This window comes from Barbatula barbatula (assembly GCF_947034865.1).
Source record: "Barbatula barbatula genome assembly, chromosome: 16".
Lineage (NCBI taxonomy): Eukaryota > Metazoa > Chordata > Actinopteri > Cypriniformes > Nemacheilidae > Barbatula > Barbatula barbatula.
The window spans coordinates 7926737-7949274 of record NC_136779.1 but is presented as its reverse complement, the minus strand read 5'-3'; the positions used below and the strand labels follow the sequence as shown (position 1 = coordinate 7949274).

Here is a 22538-nt window from a genome sequence, read left to right as displayed (position 1 = left end):
TATACAGAATACATATTATTTGATTAGTCAATCCATTCAATGTTGTCAAAGGATTGTCTCCTTTCTCTGAAAGAAATAGAATTGTGTTCTTCTCGGGTATTATGAGAGACTTCTACTTTGGTTCTAGAACATGTTCTACTCCTCTCCTTTTCCTCTGATGTTCAACTACATGTTGTTTTCACTCAGAGCTGAGCTGTGAGGGGATCAGGTTTGACAGAAGTTTACAAAAATCTAAAAATGGCTGAGCCTTGCCATGTCCCTACCTGCGTTCAGTAGACATTTCTGTATATGTGTGCCTGACAACTGTCTACTGCGAGCTGTTTATTTTATTCTGTCTGTCCTTTTCTTTGGCCTTTTGCCATATCTCATTCTAGAAGTTTTGTAGTTTGCAACTGTGCCTTAGGCATATTTCTAGTGGTTGCTGCATTTTTAATGGTGAACGGTATTTTATTAACTCTTAATTTTAAATTTAAAAGCAGTTTTCCAAGTGTATCAGGTGCACTAAAGCTAGTAGATTTTAACAATGCGCTACTGCCATTACTCTGAATGGGGAGGGGATGCAATGCTCAATATGGCCGCTAAAGTAAGGGAAGTCCCGCCTTCCAGTACAAAAGAGCCAATGGTCATTCTACAGGTTTAATTGTTGTCAGAAATATGTGATGAAATGTGATAATTTTCCTCCATTTAAGTAGATAGGTCGGTGGTAATAGCTGAAATAGCTGCCCGGAGGTATTGCAAACATGGCTGCCGAGTGGCACCATGTATATATATATGAAATACCACTGAAAAAGTGCAGTTAAATGTTACAATGTTTTACAGAAATATGGACCATTAACTTTTTCACTATTTAGCATGTTTGACCTTGACTAAAGTACATCTATTTTAGAAACCATTTGAAAGCTGATTATGGTGATTTTGCCATTTTCCTCTTTTAAATATCATATTTGATGATATGTGATATCTTCTCTACATATATACTGTAGAGGCGAAGGCAGAATTTCATTTTTGGATGGGCCTGGGCAAAAGTGAGCGGACACTTTGGGCCTCATTCATAATTTTATATAGAAACTGTTCTAAATTTGATTGTGATAATTTCTCAAAGTGCGTACATGTGATTCATAGAACCAGAAGACACGTGAATGCCTCTCTATCAGATGTGGAATCTATAAATGGCAAAGGAGCGTGAAATTGTGTGCAGCTGAACAGTTTCAGATCTCCACCTTTAAAAGATGGCTAATTATTGTCATTGATATATGAAAGAGCACCTGTCAACGAAATTAAAATTCTCAAACGAAAATGCCACCTATTTAATCAATTAAGCACATTTATTTAATGATCCACACCAAAATAAAATGTTTACCAAAACTTTAAGTTTAAGTTTTATATAAAGTTTAAAAAAAATACTTTCTGAAAAATAAAAATAGCTCTTGTTTAATCAATTTGTTTATTTAATAACGCTCAGGCAGTTTTTATCCAATTCATTTTTTAATAATATAAATATTATCGTAAAGACAAAAATAATGCTTGTTTTATCAATTAGTTAATCAAATTAAATAATAATCAACACTAAAATAAAACTTTTAACAAACATTTCACATAAGACCGTTCTCATATCACGTTTTTAATAATAGAATTATATTCTACTACAATTTCTTGGTAAAATATAACCATATAAACGATGGCTGTTATCATTTGTTTTCAAGATTTATTAAACATATGAAATAACAAATTTATCAGTAACAGGAAGGGTCAAATAATGAATATGTAACAATGCATATATTCAGCCAAATGCTGATACATTATGACTCCACAAGACATGGAGTCATTGGTAAAGTCGGTTGAAGAGTCCGTACTAATTAATGGCTTAGAATCTAGAAGTAACGTTAGGTATTGTTGCATCAGCCTCCTCAGAACTAGCTCCCCAGGTTATTTTAGCATCATCTATTGTCCTTACGTGTAGGAGTACTCGCCCGGGGAAATACAAGTTTTTTTTAATTATAAATTTTAATGGAAATTTGCTTTCGACATCGCGCAAGCTAACACATAACGCTAGGCTAACTGCATACAAATTGCAAAGCGTGAAAACAAACTCATTCGCACAAAATGGCTCAGTCAATCAAATTCATTACGCATCCTAAACAACATTTTGTTATTTTAAGATTTGCGATGAAGATTATCTTGAGTACAATGATTTAATAAATACAATATTTGTGAGATAACTGGGCGGGCCAATTCATAAAGTGGCCGGGTCGGGCTCCTCCGCTGGTTACTCCCCTGCTCTAATATTTAGGAACATACCAAAGAGTATTTAACCAGGGTTTCAAGTTTTATCAAAAGCTTGGAGTGAGATCACATGCCGTTAGGGATGTGAGCCCTAATGGAGCCCCGACCCCCCAAATTTCATATGTAACATGTACCTTGCTCTCTTGTTCTTTTATGCCACCAACAGAAGCTGGAGCATAAAACTTTGCAATCCCACTTACTGACTGAAGTGCCTGTTCTTTGGACTTATGCCCTTTGCTTTTAACATGCCTGTTGATATCAGTCACACCTTAATGGGCCCATGAATTCTCCTGTCTGCAAACAGAGCACCAGTAATAGGAGCTGCTAGGGCCTTTGGTGATAAAGGGCATTTGGTTGTCCACTCATTTTTTTATGTACACCTATGTGGCTGCTCCACAAGCTTTTCTCTTCCCTGTCCTGTCCACTGACTTTTCCACTATCTCCTGTGTGTTCTCTTCCACTGTTTCCTGTGTGAAGAAATACATCTTCATTCCTTTCCATATCCTTTAACATTTCCCTTAGTTTTCATATAATGTTTTGACTGCATCAATATGTATACGATGGGCTATATATAAAATGTTCTAGCCTAAAATGTTAGACGAGCTTTCTTCCAACTTACCTGCTCCATCACGACTTGTGTTCGCGCGATATTGTTGGTTACCTAGTAACGAACGTACGGTGGCCGAGAAGGTTCCGTTAACTTATGTCTGTTCGCGCATCTATGTTGCCTAGTAACGAACGCAATCTGGCCGAGATACGTGCTGGCGGCAGGAAACTTCACTTTGTGTGCCTGCGCCTCGTAGACAATGTTATATATAAAGCTTGCAGGACAACTTGGTCGGCATTGCCTTTTCGGGGTGAGAAATACACGGTGTGGCGTGTGAGCGTGTGAACTGGTTGAATTGCATGTGTCTCACGGCCAATGCCTGATTTAACAACACAAGGTCACATTGTGACAATGCATGTCTTTGTCTTGTCTCCATTTGTTGTGATAAATCGCTCTATAAAAACACTGCCAAAGATTGTTTTGACCATCATCATACCAGAGAGAGAGAGAGAGAGAGAGAGAGAGAGAACACTGACAGTGTGTTACCTCGCCTCATCCTTGCTACTCAGGTTCTCACCTGTCGCTTTGCTAATGCATACCAGGAGACTGTGTTTGACTATTCACAGCTCCCTTTGAGAGTGTCTGTGAGGAGGAAAAAGAGAGAGCATCATTGTCGGCTGCCATTGATGTCTTTGAATAACTCTGCTTTAATCTTTCCTGGACTGAACAGGTCTTCGTTTCAGCCAATGGGATCTAGTCTTGCCCAAACAAGACCTACAGTTTGTTGGCCAGAGAAAAGAATGAGCCAGGAATTCTCAAAAAATATGATAAATTGATAAATGAGTGAAGTTTTTAGATACAACATAATTTAAGATTTTAAAGAGTTTTGAATAACTTGAGTTTGAGTTTTTGAACATGAAAAACATGTCGTTCACAATGCTGAGAAAAGGTTTCAAAATTTGGGAATTCTGCTAAACATTTCCCTTTTCTTCACATCAGACACGGAGTTTAAAACAATATGAGGTTTAAAACAATACGAAGGTGAGTGAATGATGTTTGCATCTTTTTATGCGTTCATTCACTACTATGACTGGATCTAATGTGTGACTAAGGTTCTGTGATCTAGCACCTGCCACTTTTTGTGTTAATTTGTATGCTTTTAACTCGTAGAAGAGCCCCTGCAAACTGAAATGTCTCAGAACTGAGCAGACCACTGAACTGGCACCAGTTTGCTTTGGGGATTTTGCCTTTTGTGGTTTGCTCTGTGATGTAAAAATAGCTCTTATGCCCCTTTGTACCGGCACTCTGATCCTAATGAGATGCTGTCCGTATTTTGGTGTTAAAATATTTATTCATTATCCTTTAGCACAGGGAGAAATATTCATTCGGTTCCCGACCACGCATAAGTGAATAAACATCCGCAAATCATATTCTCTGCATCTGTCGTTTACCTCTAGGTACAAATGGTGCTGGGGGTCTCGATCGTTTAATAAAGACACGGCTGCTAAATAATAAAGCTTTGAAATGCATGGACGTACCAGGGCCAGCTGGATTTTTATAATGTTTTGCTTTATAAAACCGAATCACGCACACCGGGTGACATTATACTCGTGGTTACAGTACGAAACACTCTCCTGCTTATGAAAACATGGCTACTGACAATCATCGTCCTCATCGTTAAGTGATGGAGAATGATATCTTCTCCAATAGCACGATTGGGAAATGCTCGCAGCACCACGCAGCTCCATTTTGGTGACTGATGATCTCCTTTCTCCATGAAAGATTTCCAATGCTATTGTGAGTCTGGCTGATATTTTTAGGAGACGTAGCCTTCTAGAAATCAATCAAACGCCAATCAATTCCTTATTCGGGAGTTAATCTAATCTTTCTGTACACCTCTGAGGGATGACACATGATCCAATAGGTGATGTGACCTGTGACATTTTCTGAAGGAAATTAAATCGTTGAAGCACCCTTTCCTTCAGTGAAAGCAAAACAATGTGTTACAGTAGAAATAGATAGTATTAACACGCCAAAGACTTCTTTGAAAAATATTGATCTCAATCGAAAAAGTCCTGATTTTGGGAATGTCAATAAAGTCGAGACTTTAACTAAGGTCTGCACTACTTTTTTCTTATTTAGGATTGCTTAGGTGTTGCCTTTCAGAAAAAGATCTGATCATTATTAAAACGAAATAAATGCAATTGCTAAATTGCATAAGATTCAGTAATATTATATTAGATCAGATTAGTTTCAACTTGATTTGCATTACATATATAGTAGAATGTTCTATATCGATTTATTTTTGTATATCTGTATGCAATGCTTTTACATGTGCATATTTAATATGAGTCAAATTGGAAATAATCGATTGCAAAATTGTGTTTATAGAATATTTGTATGTTGCGTATATTTTTGCACACACATACAGTTCATGTATAACAAATAGTTATAATGTAATATAAAGTTACTACGTATATTTAAATATAAATGATATTATGTACAAATATAAATACACATGTTTTTTAAATTAATAAACTTAAAATGTATGTTTGCGTATTTTCATATACATATACAGTACATAACACCAATTCATATATTATACAAACACAAATATTAATTTTGGAGTCAATTAACCGATTAAATGTTGATTTGATTCAAAACATATTTGGGTCAAATATTGAAATTTGAAACAGTTGGGTTTGTCCATGCTTTACCCGTCATGGCTTGAAACAGCCCAGCATTTTCAGTGCGTATTTAAAATACTTGTATGTCTTGTTTTAGATATTTTTATTGAAGAACTATACTGCTCGGGACAACAGTGTAGGTTTCCAGGGATCGATGTTTCATCATCTAATGCACCTAGAAAACAAGTAGTCTTTAGATACATAATGGGCTTTACCCATTTCAAAAAAACACATTCACCTTTTAAGACGGAACTGTGTTTAAGCACCCCAGCGTGCACGAATGGCTTATCAGTTAGCACCTGTGTCCCTGAAACGGGCTGCCAGAGGCTTCGCAGACGCGCTGGAAAGGAAATGGAGAGGAAAGATGCAGGGTGAAGGGGACCTGATTGCCACCGTGCCTTAGGGGCCCTGTTGGCAAGAGGTAGATGCCACTATGCTCTGACACAAACATTGGCACGTCACTCTTTCTACAGCACAAGAGGCACAACACGAAAAACATACACTCAGATAGACCTATACAATAGCTGAAGTCCGTAGCTCCCTTTTATTTTATACAATAAGAGTGGGTGACTGCAAACCTGAGAGTTGGCGAGCGTAATTAAGTTAAATCAAATGATATGTTAAGCACCGTCCGGATTTGGTGTGTGATTTAGCTGTACGTTTAATACATCTCCCATTGTGCCAGTGGAAAACTCTCATGCTTACTGCAGACTCGAGCCAGGAAACACCTCTGGTCCTTTGTGCTCTGAAATGCGTGTTGCTAGGCAACATTGGCTCACATGACGAAGACTCATAGTTCAGCAGAATAATGTCTCAATTACTGTTTTGATGACAGGCATTAGTATGGTATAGCAACTATTTATTGGTTCATAGCAGGAATGTGCACTTTGCTCTCATGGCTTTTTGAGCCCACTTAACCCCTTCCTACCTGAAGGCAGCAAGTGTGGAAGCATTTAGTTTGCATTTCAAGTGGCCTCTATACTATTCACTTTTTTATTTCTAGCTCTGAACACCACAATAAAACGCCGTTACTAATAATGATCTCCAGGAACCGTTCTAGGGTGTGTGGCTGTTATGGCACAAAGTGTTTTATCAACCAGTGAAATCGCAACTGAAATTGCTCAGATCTAGAGCTGTTAAAGCAGCGTCACATCAAAGCAGCTAATCCTGCCATGGAAACTCTACTTCCTTAAAGCTAAAAAAAGGTCTTGCCCCTCTATGCACATCTCCCTTGGTAACGCTTTCATGTTATTTTATACAATTAAAGCTACTTTGTCAGGTGTCAAAGCATGGCTCACAGCCATCGCAGGGCGCATCAGCAAAAACAATTCCGACCGGGCGGCGGTAGGGCTGTTCTGTTAATAGATTGATAGACTGTTTAGCGAGTGTGTGTAGATGCGTGTACATAATCTAGTTAATGAATATCATTAACACAATCAACCCATTAAATTCTAATACATCACAGTTTAATCTTGCTCAGTACATATTAGGTAAGAAGGACAATATGATATTTACGTAAACATTAGCAACTCTTTGGTTGATGATTTTTTTGTTTGTTTTTGACAAACATATCATATTGTACAGTAATTGGCTATACTTAACTACCCCCCATTTTGATGAGCCATGGTTATAAATCATTTATGTATTGTTTTGTTCATTGTATTCAGATCCATTATTTCAGAATACGTCTTTATTGGCTAATTGATTTGCTTTTTGGTATATCAGGGCTTCAGTATAGGTGCATTGTTGTTAGATTAGTGTAACATCTGTACAGGACAGAAGAAAGCACCGAACTGACTGCCTTTATTAGTAATTGGACTTCAGTGTCTCATTCATCTTGGTTGGACTAACTGGACTCAGCTCTATGAGGAGACTGAGGCAGATGGAGAAAAGACAGAGACACATCGAAATACTGCAGGGTATGAACAGGGCTCTAATTGAGCGAATGAAGGAGCTAATGCTCCACGGCAGAAAATCATTGGCTCTTGGCACAATGCACTTGAGTCTCAACATTTTCAGCCTCTGGAAGTGTGAAATGTTTGAGACAATACCATTATTCCTTAATGCCTTCTTAACTTCCTGTCAAGCTTACAGTTTTGTTGTTAGTTTTACTTGACCGTATTGTTACCTGAGTTACAGTAAGATTATAAATAACCTTTTGACAACCTTTTAACCATCTTGAATGTTAAGTCACACACTGTTAAAATTTAAAATTCCTAACTGATCTCACTGGAATTCTTACCTATTTTACGAGGTGGCTAGTTTGTATGAATTTGTACGTTGTGAATTAGTCATGGATGCCCATGATATTTTTTCATAACCAAATAAAAAAACCTCAAAACAGTTTACAATGCAAATGTGCTTTTTGCCTGTAAGAGTACTGATGAAATCCTAGAAAAGTGTAGTTGTTACTCTGAATAAGACCAGACTTTTTAGACTTTTTTTAATCCTGAGGTTGCTCAGCTTAGGACAGAGTCTGAACGTGTGACACTGGAGAATTTGAGATCAAGAGTCTATGAACCATAGCCAATGTCAAAGACCTGAATTAAACAGAGGCCAGATGAAATACAGCTATTGGTCACGCATGGCACTCGCATATCTGGGCTCCTGAGGGCCTATCCGTCTTGTGTGTGTATATTTACTCTTTTCTATATGGTGAATTTGGACAAAGTGCACTTGATAGGAAAATGACAGACAGACATATGATTAAAACGGACAAAATGCTGTTGGTACACTTACACTTTTTTCTTTAATAATCAATGCAAACAACTGTCTTCAGATCTTGACTGTTCCACATCCAGCATGGCATTTACATTTAGTCATTTCGCAGACGCTTTTATCCAAAGCGACTTACAAAGAGTTCAGGGAGCTATAAGCGATATGTCATAAAAGAACAATAGTACAATAGGTGCTTATACAAAGTTCAACATGTTTGGCGCATGTTTGTCCACGTGTTTCGATCAGAACAACACGCGTTTGTGTCCCGCAGCGAGTTTTGAATTTTAAACATCGCTTTCCACTCGGAAGTTCACTTTGTTGTTGTGAGAAAGTTGGAGTTGTACACAACACACAACTTTTTTTTAACTTTTCTAGCTTTAAGGGTCTCCCAGGCGTTGAGCAGAGAGAGGCTGTTTTAGCGCTTTCTCCTGTCACCTCTCCTCAGTTTTGTCACAGCTCCATCACAATTCTGTCGTCAGTTTTCCACAGAGACCTTACTTCTGATCTTACTGCTGCTTGCAGGACTCCAAAGAGATGCTGAGGAAATCTCAGTGTTTTTATAGCCATCTGGCCTTTAAATGGCTTCTGAGGGTTTTTATGTTTATCAGAAAGGCACAATCTGTTAAAGACTGTGATGTGATCCCTGCAAATGCATTTGGACCGTTGCCTTGAAGAATCAAACATATAAACAAGACGCAAAACGTTTATGTCGCAATTTTTCACAAGATTAACCGCCTAACGAATTAAACTTATGTGACATTAAGTGTCTCCGCTTGGAGCGAATTAAAGTGAATTATGTTAAGCTGCTGTATGTAAAACATGAGATGCTTATAATGAGAGGCTCCGATTTAAACCAAAGCAGAAAACTACAGCTGCTCACTATAAACGTTTATTCAACATTAATTTCTCCCTTGTATTGTTTTGTTTAATTTTACGCTCTATAGCCCCTGTGGTTATCACAGAGAGATCATGCAGGAATAATTGTTAAAGAGAGCGTTCACCCCAAAATGAAAATACTGTCATTTCAAAACCTGTGAGACTTTTTCTTTCACAGAACACAAAAGAAGATATTTTGGAGAATGTCAGTAACGAAACAACCCATTCACTTATTTTGTAAGGACACAAAACCAATGCAAGTCAAAGAGTACCGCCGTTGTTCAGTTTCCAACATTCTTCAAAATATCTTCTTTTGTTTTCCTTGGAAGAAAGTCATACAGGTTAAAAAGAGTAAATAATGAGTAAATAATTTTTGGAAGAACTACCCAGAGGCCGCGTGTCTCTAAGTATTAATTTAATACCGTTTAGCAGGATGTTCGGGTGCAATGTTTTACTCCACAAAACTATTGACAGTGGCTTACAAGCAAGTACTGTTAAACTTTAAAGTTCATTGGATGAATAAACCTGTTTTCTCAGTCTCTCTCCCCAAATCCGTTATGTTTTCACAGCTTCAGTCTTTCACTTCACAGATTGACAAATGGGCTTGTTTGAGTAATGAGGATGTGTCAGTTTCAGGCTTCAGACAATATTTCTGAGATATGAAATCAGTTCCATCTAGTTTTTGATCCATCTCTGGTAATACAGTTAGATGGATCTTGGTGGACTTCCTTGTCAAATCATTTTGTGTTTTGGTTGGTAAAATATTGTGTTCCATTATTATAATGATAACAATATAGCAGTACAGTAGTTGAGTTAAAAACGTATTACTTATTACTCACTCCTATGTTGTCTCAAACATGTATTATTCTTTTCTGTTAAACGCACTTAATGGTGATTTTTTTTTGGCAATTTGTAGAATTTTTATTTTATTGAAATTTCTTTCCTGGCTGAACTATTTGTTAAAGAGGCTTTTAGTCATGGGTGGCCATGATATTTTTGCACAACCAACTTAAAAATTCTCAAAACGGTTTACAATCAAATGTGCTTGTTGCTTATAAGAGTCCTTATGAAATCCTAGAAAAGAGTAGTAGTTACTCTGAATAGGACCAGACGTTTTAATGCCGTGGCACAAGAAATGTTAATCCTGAGAGTGCTCTGCTTAGGACCGTGTCTGAATGTGTGACACTGAAGAATGTGAGATCAAGAGTCTGGGATGAAACATAGCCAATGTCAAGCGTCCTGAATTAAACTGAGGCCTGAAGAAATACTGCTATTTGCCACGCATGGCACTCACCCATTTGGGCTCCCGGGGGCCTGGAGAAAGGGCCACTAAACAAAGTGCTTGAATGAACACAGACTATGAAGAATATGTGAACGGTAAGATGGATTGGAAAGGAATGAACATACGGATGGTTTGGAATGATTTGTATTCAAATACATGTGCATTATGTATATTGTCGCATAAATATGATGGATGCTCTGTGCATAAAAGTGGCCAACCAACATAAGAAATGCATTTGCCGGTTTGTTATCCTTGCATGTCCTTGCAACAGAATTTCCCAGCGTTCCTGCGTCCTTCATACACCCCCTCATTTATTCATTACTTCGCATAAGATAAGTCTATAACCCAGGACCAGAGCTTGACAAATTTCACTGTGTTGCTTCTTCAGCCTACCTGTGTCACTCTTTTCTCACTTTTTTTCTTTGATTTGCATTAGAACTCAGCTTTAGTCTGCACAATCTGTCTGAAAAGCTGCCGAATCACACGTACAGTCATTCTGTCAGATTCAGAACAATGAAAACAACGCTTTTTAGAGCATGAAGGTTGCCGCAATAGGGATTAGGCTGCACATAAACACAACATAAAGACTTGATGTGGTTTGATCCCACTATTGCCTGTGAGAAATATCCAACTACATTCCACTGAATGATGAACAAAGAAAAGCCTTCCACGTGACTAAACACGCCCGTCTGCTCACAGTGCGGGAGTCAACTTGAGAGAAGGTGCATCCGTATCTGTGCCACGGCTCACCAAGCGCATTTCAAAAGAAAAGAATGCATTTCACACAGAATTTCAGATGTTCCGATCTAGCCTAGTGTGAACTGAATTCAGTGCTCTGTTTTATAGATAAAGGAATAATTCATAAGCGCACAATCACATGTTCCAGCATTCTCATTTATTGTTTATGGTGGGGTGTCTGTATATTACTGTCAACAGGATTCTGCTTAATCATTTATCGCTGCTTGGTGAAGAAAGTATTAGCAATGCAAAGTTCATTAAAGCTCATTTGAGCCCACAAGCAACTGAAGGCACTTGCATATTTTTCAATCTGCAAATATTTATGGGTGACTGTAGATGTTTTATAAAGGACTGGCGTGAAAGTACAGTAGACAGCCGTAGAAAAAGCTTTTTTGTGTCATGTGCTGGGATTTCATCCGTCCTGCCTTTCTGGGTGATTTCGTAAATGTATCTGGCAACTTTAGTGACTGGTGCTTTATTTTATTATGAGACGGAGAAGGATTTAGATTTTTTGATTCCTTTGATGTTAATCTTTTTAAGAGCTTCGGGTTTTACTTTCAATGTAGCTGTGGAATTCATTCTGTATGATATATGTATACATTTTCTACAAATTCAATTTCTAATTTATGACTCCTATGGTGGTCAAGAACCGTTACCAGCATTCTTCCAAATATCTTTCTCTGTGTTCATCAGAACAAAGAACTTTATACAGATTTAGAACAAGTCAAGGGTGAGTAAACTTTAAACACTTTACTCATCGTATAAACGTATACCATGTAAAAATGGTTATTATTATGTGCAGTGACGGAAAAACCCAAGGACAATAACAGATATAGTTATTTGCTTGATCCTTCCAGGATTGGAGTAAGCCCGAATTCTATAGTGTGCATCTTACATTTTTAACATTGTTTAGTTCAGCATAGTTTATGACTTTGTGAGTTACAGTAATTGTGATCTGAGCCTCTGCTTCAGCGCCTACAGATCAATAATGCCTGTGAGAAGTTAGCAGCTTGTAATTAGTCTCCTGCCTTTCTGCAGGAAGAAGACACATTCTGACTGTTTACATTATTCATGTAGAATACATTACAGCCCCTTTATGCAACCGAGACATTCATTCTGGTCAAGAACTGTTAAACACTATTCTGCCACTATTCTGGTTTTATCCCTGAAAATCTTTTCTGTTTACCTGTCACGACACGCGAGATGCGTTATTGAGCCCAAGTTTATTACTTCCCATAAATACGTACACGGCAGTGAGGCCAGTAACAGATTTTTTCTCATAAGCGATCCTAAGGGATCACATAGGAGGTCTTTATCTCATTGTTAAACTTTCTTTTGGCACCTAATGTGGTGCATTATTTCCCTGTTGGGTTATGATGTCATAACGCGATATAGCCCACGGATTTGTATTGTTGACCGGTGAGATGATCAATGTCCCCGGGGGGGCATCTTCTTCTTTAGAAGTTTCCTGTTTAATGGCACATCCTCTCATTTAATATTGGGGATTTTAATTGTGTCCCTTTGGGGCTTCCTCTGGTAGTAACGGTGAAAAATGAGCAAGTTTTCTGTCCACTTCTGTTCAGACGGCACCCTGTATAGACATTAGCATTCTTGTATTTAATTTAGATGTAAATGTGAGAGCTCGACCTCCGGATGGGCGCTTGGCATCTTGGGGACCGGTCGCGTTTACCCGCCCCCTGATCAATTACTAAAAGGATGAAGGGTCATTTATTTCCCAAGAGTAAATCAAGAAAAATAATGACAAAAGTACCATCGTCACCCTAACACATTTAGCCGGACTGACCCCATTTTACGTCAGAATGAATAATTTTAGCCTTTAAAATTATATTTGTTTTAGCTGTAATTACTGAATTATGAGTGCCGGGTGATCTTTCATTACAGTGCCAAAATTTATTTTTTTAATTTTCCAAAACAACGCGAAAATATGAGAGAATTTACACAGCAGAGGTATGTCAATAAATTACCAGTAGTTCTGCTTTGAACTCCGAATAGCTTGACCTGACAACCCGAGGTATTTCTAAAAGTATGCCTGCTGATGGATGTGGTATCTATTTTGTTATAATGCCATTCATTTTTATGCCAAACAGAACGTTTGCTGTATCTGAGCCTGCTTGTGTGTTGTTTTTTCTCTGTATTCCTTAACTTCTGTTCCCCACATGGTTCGAGAGGGCCAGCATGTTGGTTATTCTGCTGAACTGCGTTACTTTGGGAATGTTCCACCCTTGTGAGGACAGCCACTGTGACTCAGAGCGATGCGAGATCCTGGAGGTAAGCTTCATACCACGCATACATTACCTCTCGTAACCCGTCGTCCTTAAAATAATCAAAAAACGAAACAGATGGAAGCAATTCTGGAGTTGAAATGATTTTTGACAGATTGAGGTGTTACACAAGTATTACACCTAAAAATAAAGAGAGAATCATTTCGAGGGGATCGTTTTCGCATAACTCTCATCTTCGTGGAACACTGGGTTTCTCTAGATATCCTGAAGCATGTTGTGTTGACTGATTTCCAAAAGACACAGGAATGCCCAGAACCACATGTGGTGATGGGCAACAAAGAGATCCTCGCCCGTAATTCAAAGCAGATATCGCAGGAAAGAAGCTGCTCTGTTTTATCATTGACTTGGGAACGTAGCTCTGGGAATTTGATTTCAATCTGCTAAATTCCTTTTGCTTTGTTTAACAGATGAGTAGCCTTAAGGATATCAGAGAGCTGTCTTCCCTTCTTGATACTCTGCCATCTTTCTCGTATACAACCAGGCGCGCACACACACACACACACACACACACACACACACTGATATTTCTAATGTTCAAAGGACTTTCCATTGTCTTTTATAGTTTCATTACCCAGATATTCTCATTCACTTAACCCCTGCCTAACCTGCATAGAAACCTTTTGCCATTTTCACATTGTTAATGGGACATCCCTGCACTGTCAATCTTATACTACAGGGGTGTTGTAAAATTACATGAAGGCAGATGATCCTGAAACGGCAAAGGCAAAGAGAGGATTTACCAGCATTAAATGAAGTGCTTACAACACGACTTCAAGCCAGTCATCCATTCGGGCATTGTAATCAAGTCATTTAGAATATAATGTGACTGAATGTGGCAGGAGATAAATCGCCTGTTATTTCCGAGTTATTAAACTAATGGTTGTTGTAATGAAAGAGACTAATCTATGCTCTTTACATCGCGACAGTGGGTCATGTTCGCTGTACGGAATGCAAACAAGGAGCGATTATACTGTAAGGTTCGCTTCAAAGGCAAACTGTCACGTCCGGCATAAATCAGATGTGAGATGGTGTGCTTCCAGGCTTATAGCAAAATTAGTATTGACGTACTCTTGACAGAATGATTAGGGAAGTAAGCGTCTTGTTGACAACATCTCAATAGGATATATATTTTTTGTTGATGCATAACAATAACCTACAGTGTAGAGTAGTATTGTGAAGTGCATGGAATAATTGAATGTATTCCATAGTGTGAATAAAGCACAGTATTCAGCAATATTGCATTTGTAATGCCATGTAGTATTTTGATGTAGATGATATTATATTTGTAGTGTAGAGTTTAAGAGGCAACAACATAAACAAACATAATGTGGTCCAAACTTAACCTCATGTAGACGAATCAATAAATGTTGAGTATTTAATAGAATTAATATACATTAATATTCATGTAAACATCTGTACTCATCCTACTGGGTCTATCTGCTGCCTCTGACACGGTTAACCACCACATCCTCCTGTCGACCCTTGGGGCTATGTGTGTCTCTGGAATGGTGCTACAATGATTCAAGTCGTACCTCTCAGGTAGGTTATTTAGAGTATCCCGGAGAGGTGAGGTCTCTGAGTCCCAACATCTCAATACAGGGGTGCCTCATGGCTAAGTGCTTGGACTGTTGCTCTTTTCCATGTACAAGGCATCCCTAGGTTCTGTCATTTGGAAAAACGGCTTTTCCTATCATTGCTATGAGGATGATACACAACTCCACCTGTCATTTCAGCCCGACGATCTGCCTGTTTCTGCACGCATTTCAGCATGTCTGAGGGACATTTGACTCTGGATGAAGTACCATTACCTGCAGCTGAGCTGCTTGTAATCCCAGTCGATCCAAAGATTCATCACAACCTCTCCATTTAACTAGGCTCATTAACCTATCACACCTTCCAGAGCCAGAAACCTGGGAGTGGTAATCGATCAGCTCAACTTCACGGATCATGTTGCCAGCACCACCTGGTCGTGTAGATTCATCCTCTACAACATTAGGAAAATTAGACCTTTCCTGTCCAAGCATGCTAGGCAAAGTCCTAGTCCAGGCTCTTGTCCTGTCCAGACTGGACTATTGCAATGCGTTACTGTCACTCCTCTCTTCATTAAGTTACATTAGCTCCCTATAGTCGCTCGCGTCAAATTCAAGGCTATGCTATTGGCCTAAAAGACCACCACTGGTTCGGCAGCCCCATATATTAATTCGCTATTACAGACTTGTATTACTACACTGCAAATGAACAATGTCTTGTAGTGCCGTCCCAAAAGGGGAAATAAATCACTCTCATGTACCTTCTCTGGAACTGTTACGCATTTCTGTAATGATCTGCCCGATGCTTCAAGATCAGCAGATACAAGTAATTAAAAATTTGACAAAATTAGCAATAAAATACATAAACCGTAATAACCTTTATTCATTGTAACAATGGGCAAATAATAAGAAATGTCTCAGGTTTTTTTTATGTCAAGCTTGTAGTATTTTTGGGTAAACATTTTGAGTTGAGTTTGAGTGGGCTTTTAATATTGTTGAATACAATATTAAACATTATACAATGTATTATTTATGTACAATTTAAAATAAACTAAAAAACGAACCGGAAGTGCTTCTGGACCAGTGTTCACATCTTACAATGAAGTCTCTATAATGATTTTTTTTAATTATATTTAGGAATAGACATCGTAAAGTGTTAAACTCAAAATGAAAACTTTTCTGTGAATTTCCTGGAACTCATAATTTTTTTTCTCTTCGCCTTTCCTGGGTGAGATTGCTTTCTTTCCACTGATAATGCCAAGTTTTCAGTGCAATTTAATGGAAATAGATCATTTTCTTCTGGAAATGTGTGCAAACATTAACTGACGCAAATGAAACCATCTCCAGTCCCGGCCCCTCCCTACAGTAATATCAGGAATTAACAGCTTTTGCTGTTTCATTCCCGAACCGGTAAATATTTACCGTGATTATCTATTCCAACTGCTCCATCAAATCACTCTCCTGCCTGCCATATGGATATATAATTGTGATTAGCCAAAAATAAGATTGTAAACCTGGTCACCAGGAAATTTAAAAAGACGTACAGCCCATCACACTTTCAGGTGGACACTGGGCCCGGTAACAGACTTGACCAGGGGTTGGCCTTCAGCATGAGCTCTAAAATAATGCATTTGGTGGAATAATGGGATTCAGGATAATACAATAAAGCCGGGGAGCATGTTTGGAATCTTTCGCTTTTTCTCTTCGCCCTTTCAATGCTGCCCACACAGCACATTATCATTTCTTTATTGCTTCTCCTTTCAAGCACTGTTATTCATATGAACACATACCAGTCAAAACACTGAAGTGCTCTCATTCAGTATCAAGAAGATAAAATGATTACTACCAAATAGTAATTTCTGGCACAGATGCGGTAATATAAAATGTACTAATTTATAATAACTAGTCTTAAAAACTTAGCCTTAAATTCATAGCTTGAGCCGATGCTGTTGTCTCGCCACTCAGATAAACGAATAGATTGAGATTCTGTTTGCTGATGGAGGAAATGACATCCTTCACCTTATGTACTAAATTGCTGAATTAGTATGCATATGTTTGCGTTATATACCGGTTTTAATTTAGACAGAAATAGTTTCTAGGAAAACAGGCAGCATCAGGTTTATCAGGATGGCCAATGAGTTGGCTGTGTGCTTCGACACAGGCAAAGATTCAGAACATATGGAGTCATGCATGAAGTTCTGTCATCTGTTCTGTCAACTCACTGCCATCACCATTATATAGACACTTACTGCAGCTCGCCATTTGTGCACTAACATTCTCTCTCTCTTTCTCTCTCTCTCTTTCTGTATGCATGTGTTTTTCTGATTGATGAGCGTGCATGATTAAAGTGGATGTCAGTTGAACAGTATGGTCTGTTTTTTTTAGCTGTTTCTCTCTAGGTAAAGTGAGCATATGTTGTTCTTCTTTGTCAGTTTCACAGGGGAATCCCTTCTACCCTGGAGTAATTCATGTAATGATAATGGTTTATTTTTTGCTGGTAGCATGATGGGATGTACAGTATAATGCAAATTAACAGCCATTAGGATGCAGTTTCGTTTCATCAGATGTTTTTAAAGCTGTTCCTATTATAGCTGTTTCTATTCCACAAAAATCCTTGAAGTTAAAGGGTATGCTCGCCCCAAAATTTGTAATGCTGCCATTGTTTTTACCCTCATTTTAAACCTGTATGACCGCATTCTTCGTTCCATGAAGTTTTCACACAATGGCAGTGAATTGGGACTGGAGTCATTCTGACTCCATCTGTGTTCACGTAATACATCAAATAAGTTGGGTTTTGAACAACATGAGAGTGAGTAGATGATGCTTGAATTTTCTTTTTTGTGTGCGCTGCCCCTTTAAGAGGCATAGATGTCCATGTAGGGCAAACATTAAACTGTGAATATCATTGCAGTCCTTTATAACACTTGCATCTACAAATTTGCTGTTTTTTAGGAAATTGTAAAAACGTATTTATTTCATAATGATTACATACATTTGCAAAACAAAGTGACAAACATAATGGGTGACTATTATTAATAGTGATGTATGGCAAAAGTATGAGAAAATATGGAGATGCAAGGTTTCAGAAGGACAGCAGCGATGTGCATGATTTTGTTGAGTCTGGTACCGTGATGGTTGCTGTTTGAATGCTGCAGTGTTCACGTCTGTTAATGTTCCTTCTAGACTCAATGATGTCATCTGCATAGCAACCACTCTCCACACATTCACATTAGAGGAATTAGTAAGAACATAGAAGATAAACGTGCATCGCAGTGAGGGGGGGGGACGGATTGGTCTGTGCGGAGAAGATCTGGGTGGATTTAAAGAATAATTTTTCTTTGGAAAGGGCATCGGTCGGACTAGAATAACCTACTCAGAAGGCAGACAATAAACCACTCAGCTATTTGTACAACAAAGAGGACACCATGAGAAGAATTATTCAGTGCCAAAAGATCACCGCACGCGCACGCGAACGCCCTCGCTTCCACACATGCGGATGAGACCGATCTTTCTGCAAGCTATTTTTGAATGCTTCCCCAGAAAAATGAAAAAGGATGACATGTATTAAATAGAAATGGGTGGATAGGGAAGAAGAAGGAGGGGGGGGTGTGGAAAGAGGTTCTATGAAACAAAGGAGATGAGAGAGGAGGAAATATTATAAAGGAGGAAGATATTCATATAGTCTGTAATGTGTGTGTGTGTGTGAGCTGTGGAGAATGTTTAAGCCTCGAGCTCTGCTGGCTGGCTGTGTGGAGAGTCTGTTCTGTCGAGGGCTTCCCCTGGTCTGCATCGTTAATCTTTGGAGGGAGCTGTTGAACCGTAGACGGAGGCCCCTGGAGATGTAAAAACACACATGCATATATATACAGCTGTGCGAGCCAAGTGCTGTGCATGGACTGCTGAGGAATCATGTATCAAAAATATAAAAGAATAATTCGACAGTCATTTTATACTTGTGTGGTATTTTATGAGATGCATCCATCTCGCTTGAAGTATCGGGTCAGAATGAGCCAATAAAGGAAGGCTCAAAAATAAGGGTCACTTGATGTCTCAGGACCAGATTCTGAAAGTTGACCTAACTGACGTACTTAAGGAAAGCTGCATTATTGTTAATCTTACATTTGTCGCTTCGAAAACGTAAACATTGTTTTCTCTGATGAATTGAAAGTTGTTGTTGTGAATTCTGCTGTTTTAAATATGTCTCCAAGGTAACAATGTTTGCTTCTGCAAGCTAACACAGATGAGATTTTGTCAACATCGTGATAATGGCTTGAGACAAATTCTGTCATCATTTACTGGCCCTCAAGATGTGTCAAACCTTTATAAATGGTATGTTATAAAGGTTTTGAAGAATGTGGGAAACCAAACAGTTCTTGACTACCAAAGTACTACTATTGTAGTCAGTAGTTCCCCTGTGCCGTTTGGTTCCCACATTTTTAATGGTTTGATCATTGTTTTGATATTTTGATATTATTGTTTGAGTGTCTGGGATCAGTCTTCCCCCAGCCCATCGTAGCAGTTTTTTATTAACCTTCAATTGGTAAGACCTCTAATCCACTGTTAAGCCAATTGTGTACTTTACAGTATAACATCAGCAGGTGTAAAATCAGGGGTGAAGTAATACATTAGAGGTTGAGTGATGTTCAGATCGACAGTAAATGCTTTCCACTGTGACTCGATTAACATTCCATGCATTCAGTGCATTGTCTGAGTTCAGGTACAGTACTTTGGCTGAAGGGGAATCCCTCACATGGCCTTTTACTAATGTCCTCGCTGGCTGAAAACGCCCAGGTAATTTCTCAATGATGGCTGACCTTGAAGCAACAAGTCTCCATACGGTTGATTTCTCAAGGAGCCATCTTATGGTCTTTCTTCAAGAACAGACAAGGGATCTTTGCATTTTTGTCACGTGCATATTTAGTAAAGATATTCCATAAAGTACGGAATGTTGTTGGAATGGAATTAAAAAAAGTTTCACGTCTATCAATTTGGTTTTATGCTTGTGGCTCTTATTAACAACAACACATTTTTGAGTAACAATAAATAGAAATATCTCATTTTATACACTAATTACTTCGCTATATCCTAAGGGGACTTGTTTAAAATTAATTTACCCAAGTTTTTATTCTAGACTGGAAGTGCTGAATGTGCCATACTGCCACAAAAAGAAAGAATAACAAATTGCATAACTAAATTACGGAGATTTTCTAGAATAGTCATTGTTGTTGCTGTGCAGTTCTGTTAATTATAAGATTAGTGTTTTATAAGTGATTTTTCCAAACGTTTGTCAGAATTGCCCTTCAGGCTTTATCCTTCATGACCATTAACACTAGCTAAAGTCACTGCTAAATAACTTGTCTCCATAAAAGGAAGTACACAAATGGAGAATGGTGGTTCAGAATGATTATGCAGGTGTCATTGACTCCTATTCTCTTTTAATACATTCATTAATCATATGCTCCATAGTGCGGAACCTCATCCCTGTGTTTTTGTATATTTGATGCCTATACCATAATTTTTTTAAACGTAAAGCACATTTTGTGTAACATAAGCAGAGGATTTGTGAGTAAAGACTTGAGTTGGCTGTTTGTGCCCACTCGGAAAGACTCACCGAGATCATTCTGTTGGGATGAGTCAGGGCTTACAGCACATGGACACACACCATGTTGTGACATCAAAGTTTAAGTTTTCCTCAACTTTGAAAAACTAAGAACATTTTTGCAGGCTCTGCAATGTTGCTAATGTTTGCTAATACTTTGGATGTTTCTGGCCTCTTTCCAGGACTTTGATGACTTCATCTTTGCTTTCTTTGCTGTGGAGATGGTCATCAAGATGGTAGCGCTGGGCATCTTTGGGAAAAAGTGTTACCTTGGAGATACCTGGAATCGGCTGGACTTCTTCATTGTTTTGGCTGGGTGAGTCATTCTAAACTGACTTGACTGAAACTTTCCAGAGTTAAAGTTTGTTTCCTTTTAAATGTTTGTCATTCAGCATTTTTGTCCTCTTCTCTTTTCAGCGCTTTTAAACTTTGTGAACTAGGTTTGCCAATGTGGACCTTGGAAAATATAGTATAAAATTTAGCAAAACGTGTTCAGACGTTTATTGCAATCATGGCAGCAGTAAATCACCAAATGATGAAGAACGTTAAAGAAAATAGTTGTACTACTCACTTATTGGTCGTTTTTGCAGCATTACGCAAACGTTGTGTGAACATTGCTTCACATTGTTTCTTTAGTTAATGCCAAACCAACGCAGGTATGCAAATAATGCTATCGGGGGTGAAAACCATTCACTTTCTGAGTTATCACTTACCAGAAAACTCCTCTCTCTCTCTCTCTCTCTCTCTCTCTCTCTCTCTCTCTCTCTCTCTCACTCACACACACACACACACACACACACATACAGTTAATATAGTTAATGGTTTATTTGAAATGATGTGTGCTTCCCCAGCAGCACAAGGACATTATCCCATTTGTATTCAGTGATTCTTGTCAATCTAGACTCAGTGACAGCACAGGCTTTATTGCCAGACATACTACCTCAGATCCAACCTCATGTGTCTTGTTGATAATCGCATAGGATTATTTGTTGAGATGGGAATTATGGAACATATGAACTCTTCTAGAAAGCACCAGCCAAAGTGCACACACAAAATAATCATATAGAGTGAGTGACAGACTACAGGTTTAAACCACTAAACCGTTTCCCCACTGGGTGGTTTGAACATTCTCCAAATGACAAGCTTGCCATCAAAAATCTGTCAGCAGTGATCAATTGTGGCACCTTTTGAAGATTTTTTTGGCCGTGGCCAAATGGCAGCCAAAGTAACAAAATAGTACCATTTATTAGAAACCAGAGCTGAGATGTACAGTTTCCACAGATCATTTCTTTCAGTCTAATGTTTAATGTTTATTTTGTTTCTCTGGTTTGAGAATGTCCTCCTATATATATCACAAGCCCAAAATGGACTTTATCTTTCTTGCCAAGTGAATAAATTGCTTTGGGTGTTTGACCTGCATGCTTCTATTTCCACAACTCTTCTCACCCTGACATTGCTTTGCTCAATCTTCTGTCCTCATCTATCTGAGCGGTGTCTGCTCTCCTACAAGAGCCTGAGAGCTTAAAGACTTCTAAAGATTTTGGCCGCTGTGCTGGATATGGTATGTCTTTGTGTGTCTCGGCTGTAGAGACATCGAGGCTGGCCTGCTCTCTTCTCAATCTTTAAAGCAAAACCTCAGGGAATGCAGACCCTCAATCCACCCCACCAAGACAAGGTATCGGTTTCAGACACCCGCAGCGGTTTGGCAACTTCTGTCGACTCACTTTTAAATTAGTCCACCCTTTTTCTTATCCAGCAAAACTTTACACGCACTTACACTCAGCTAAAAGCACATAACCTATCAAAGCCATGGGGCTTCTGGAGGGAGTATCTCTTACAGATTGTTTAAAGTTTTAATGTTTGAAGACTAATGAATATTCTCCCCATTGTATGATGAGAAAAAGTTCAGCCTTTTTTAACAAGGCATTGAGTATAAATGCATTTTTAGAATTTCATCTAGCATTCTCTGCCATAAC

General features: G+C 38.5%; 1 protein-coding gene across 1 annotated transcript in view; it reads left to right on the top strand.

The window, feature by feature from the left end:
• Positions 1-22538, top strand: part of cacna1g (calcium channel, voltage-dependent, T type, alpha 1G subunit) — a gene marked incomplete at its 5' end in the record, with an annotated part of 173676 nt that overhangs the window by 58573 nt on the left and 92565 nt on the right. Inside the window, 2 exon segments of the mRNA XM_079476970.1 lie at positions 13309-13420; positions 20745-20878. Of these exon segments, the coding sequence (XP_079333096.1) occupies positions 13309-13420; positions 20745-20878 (246 nt within the window).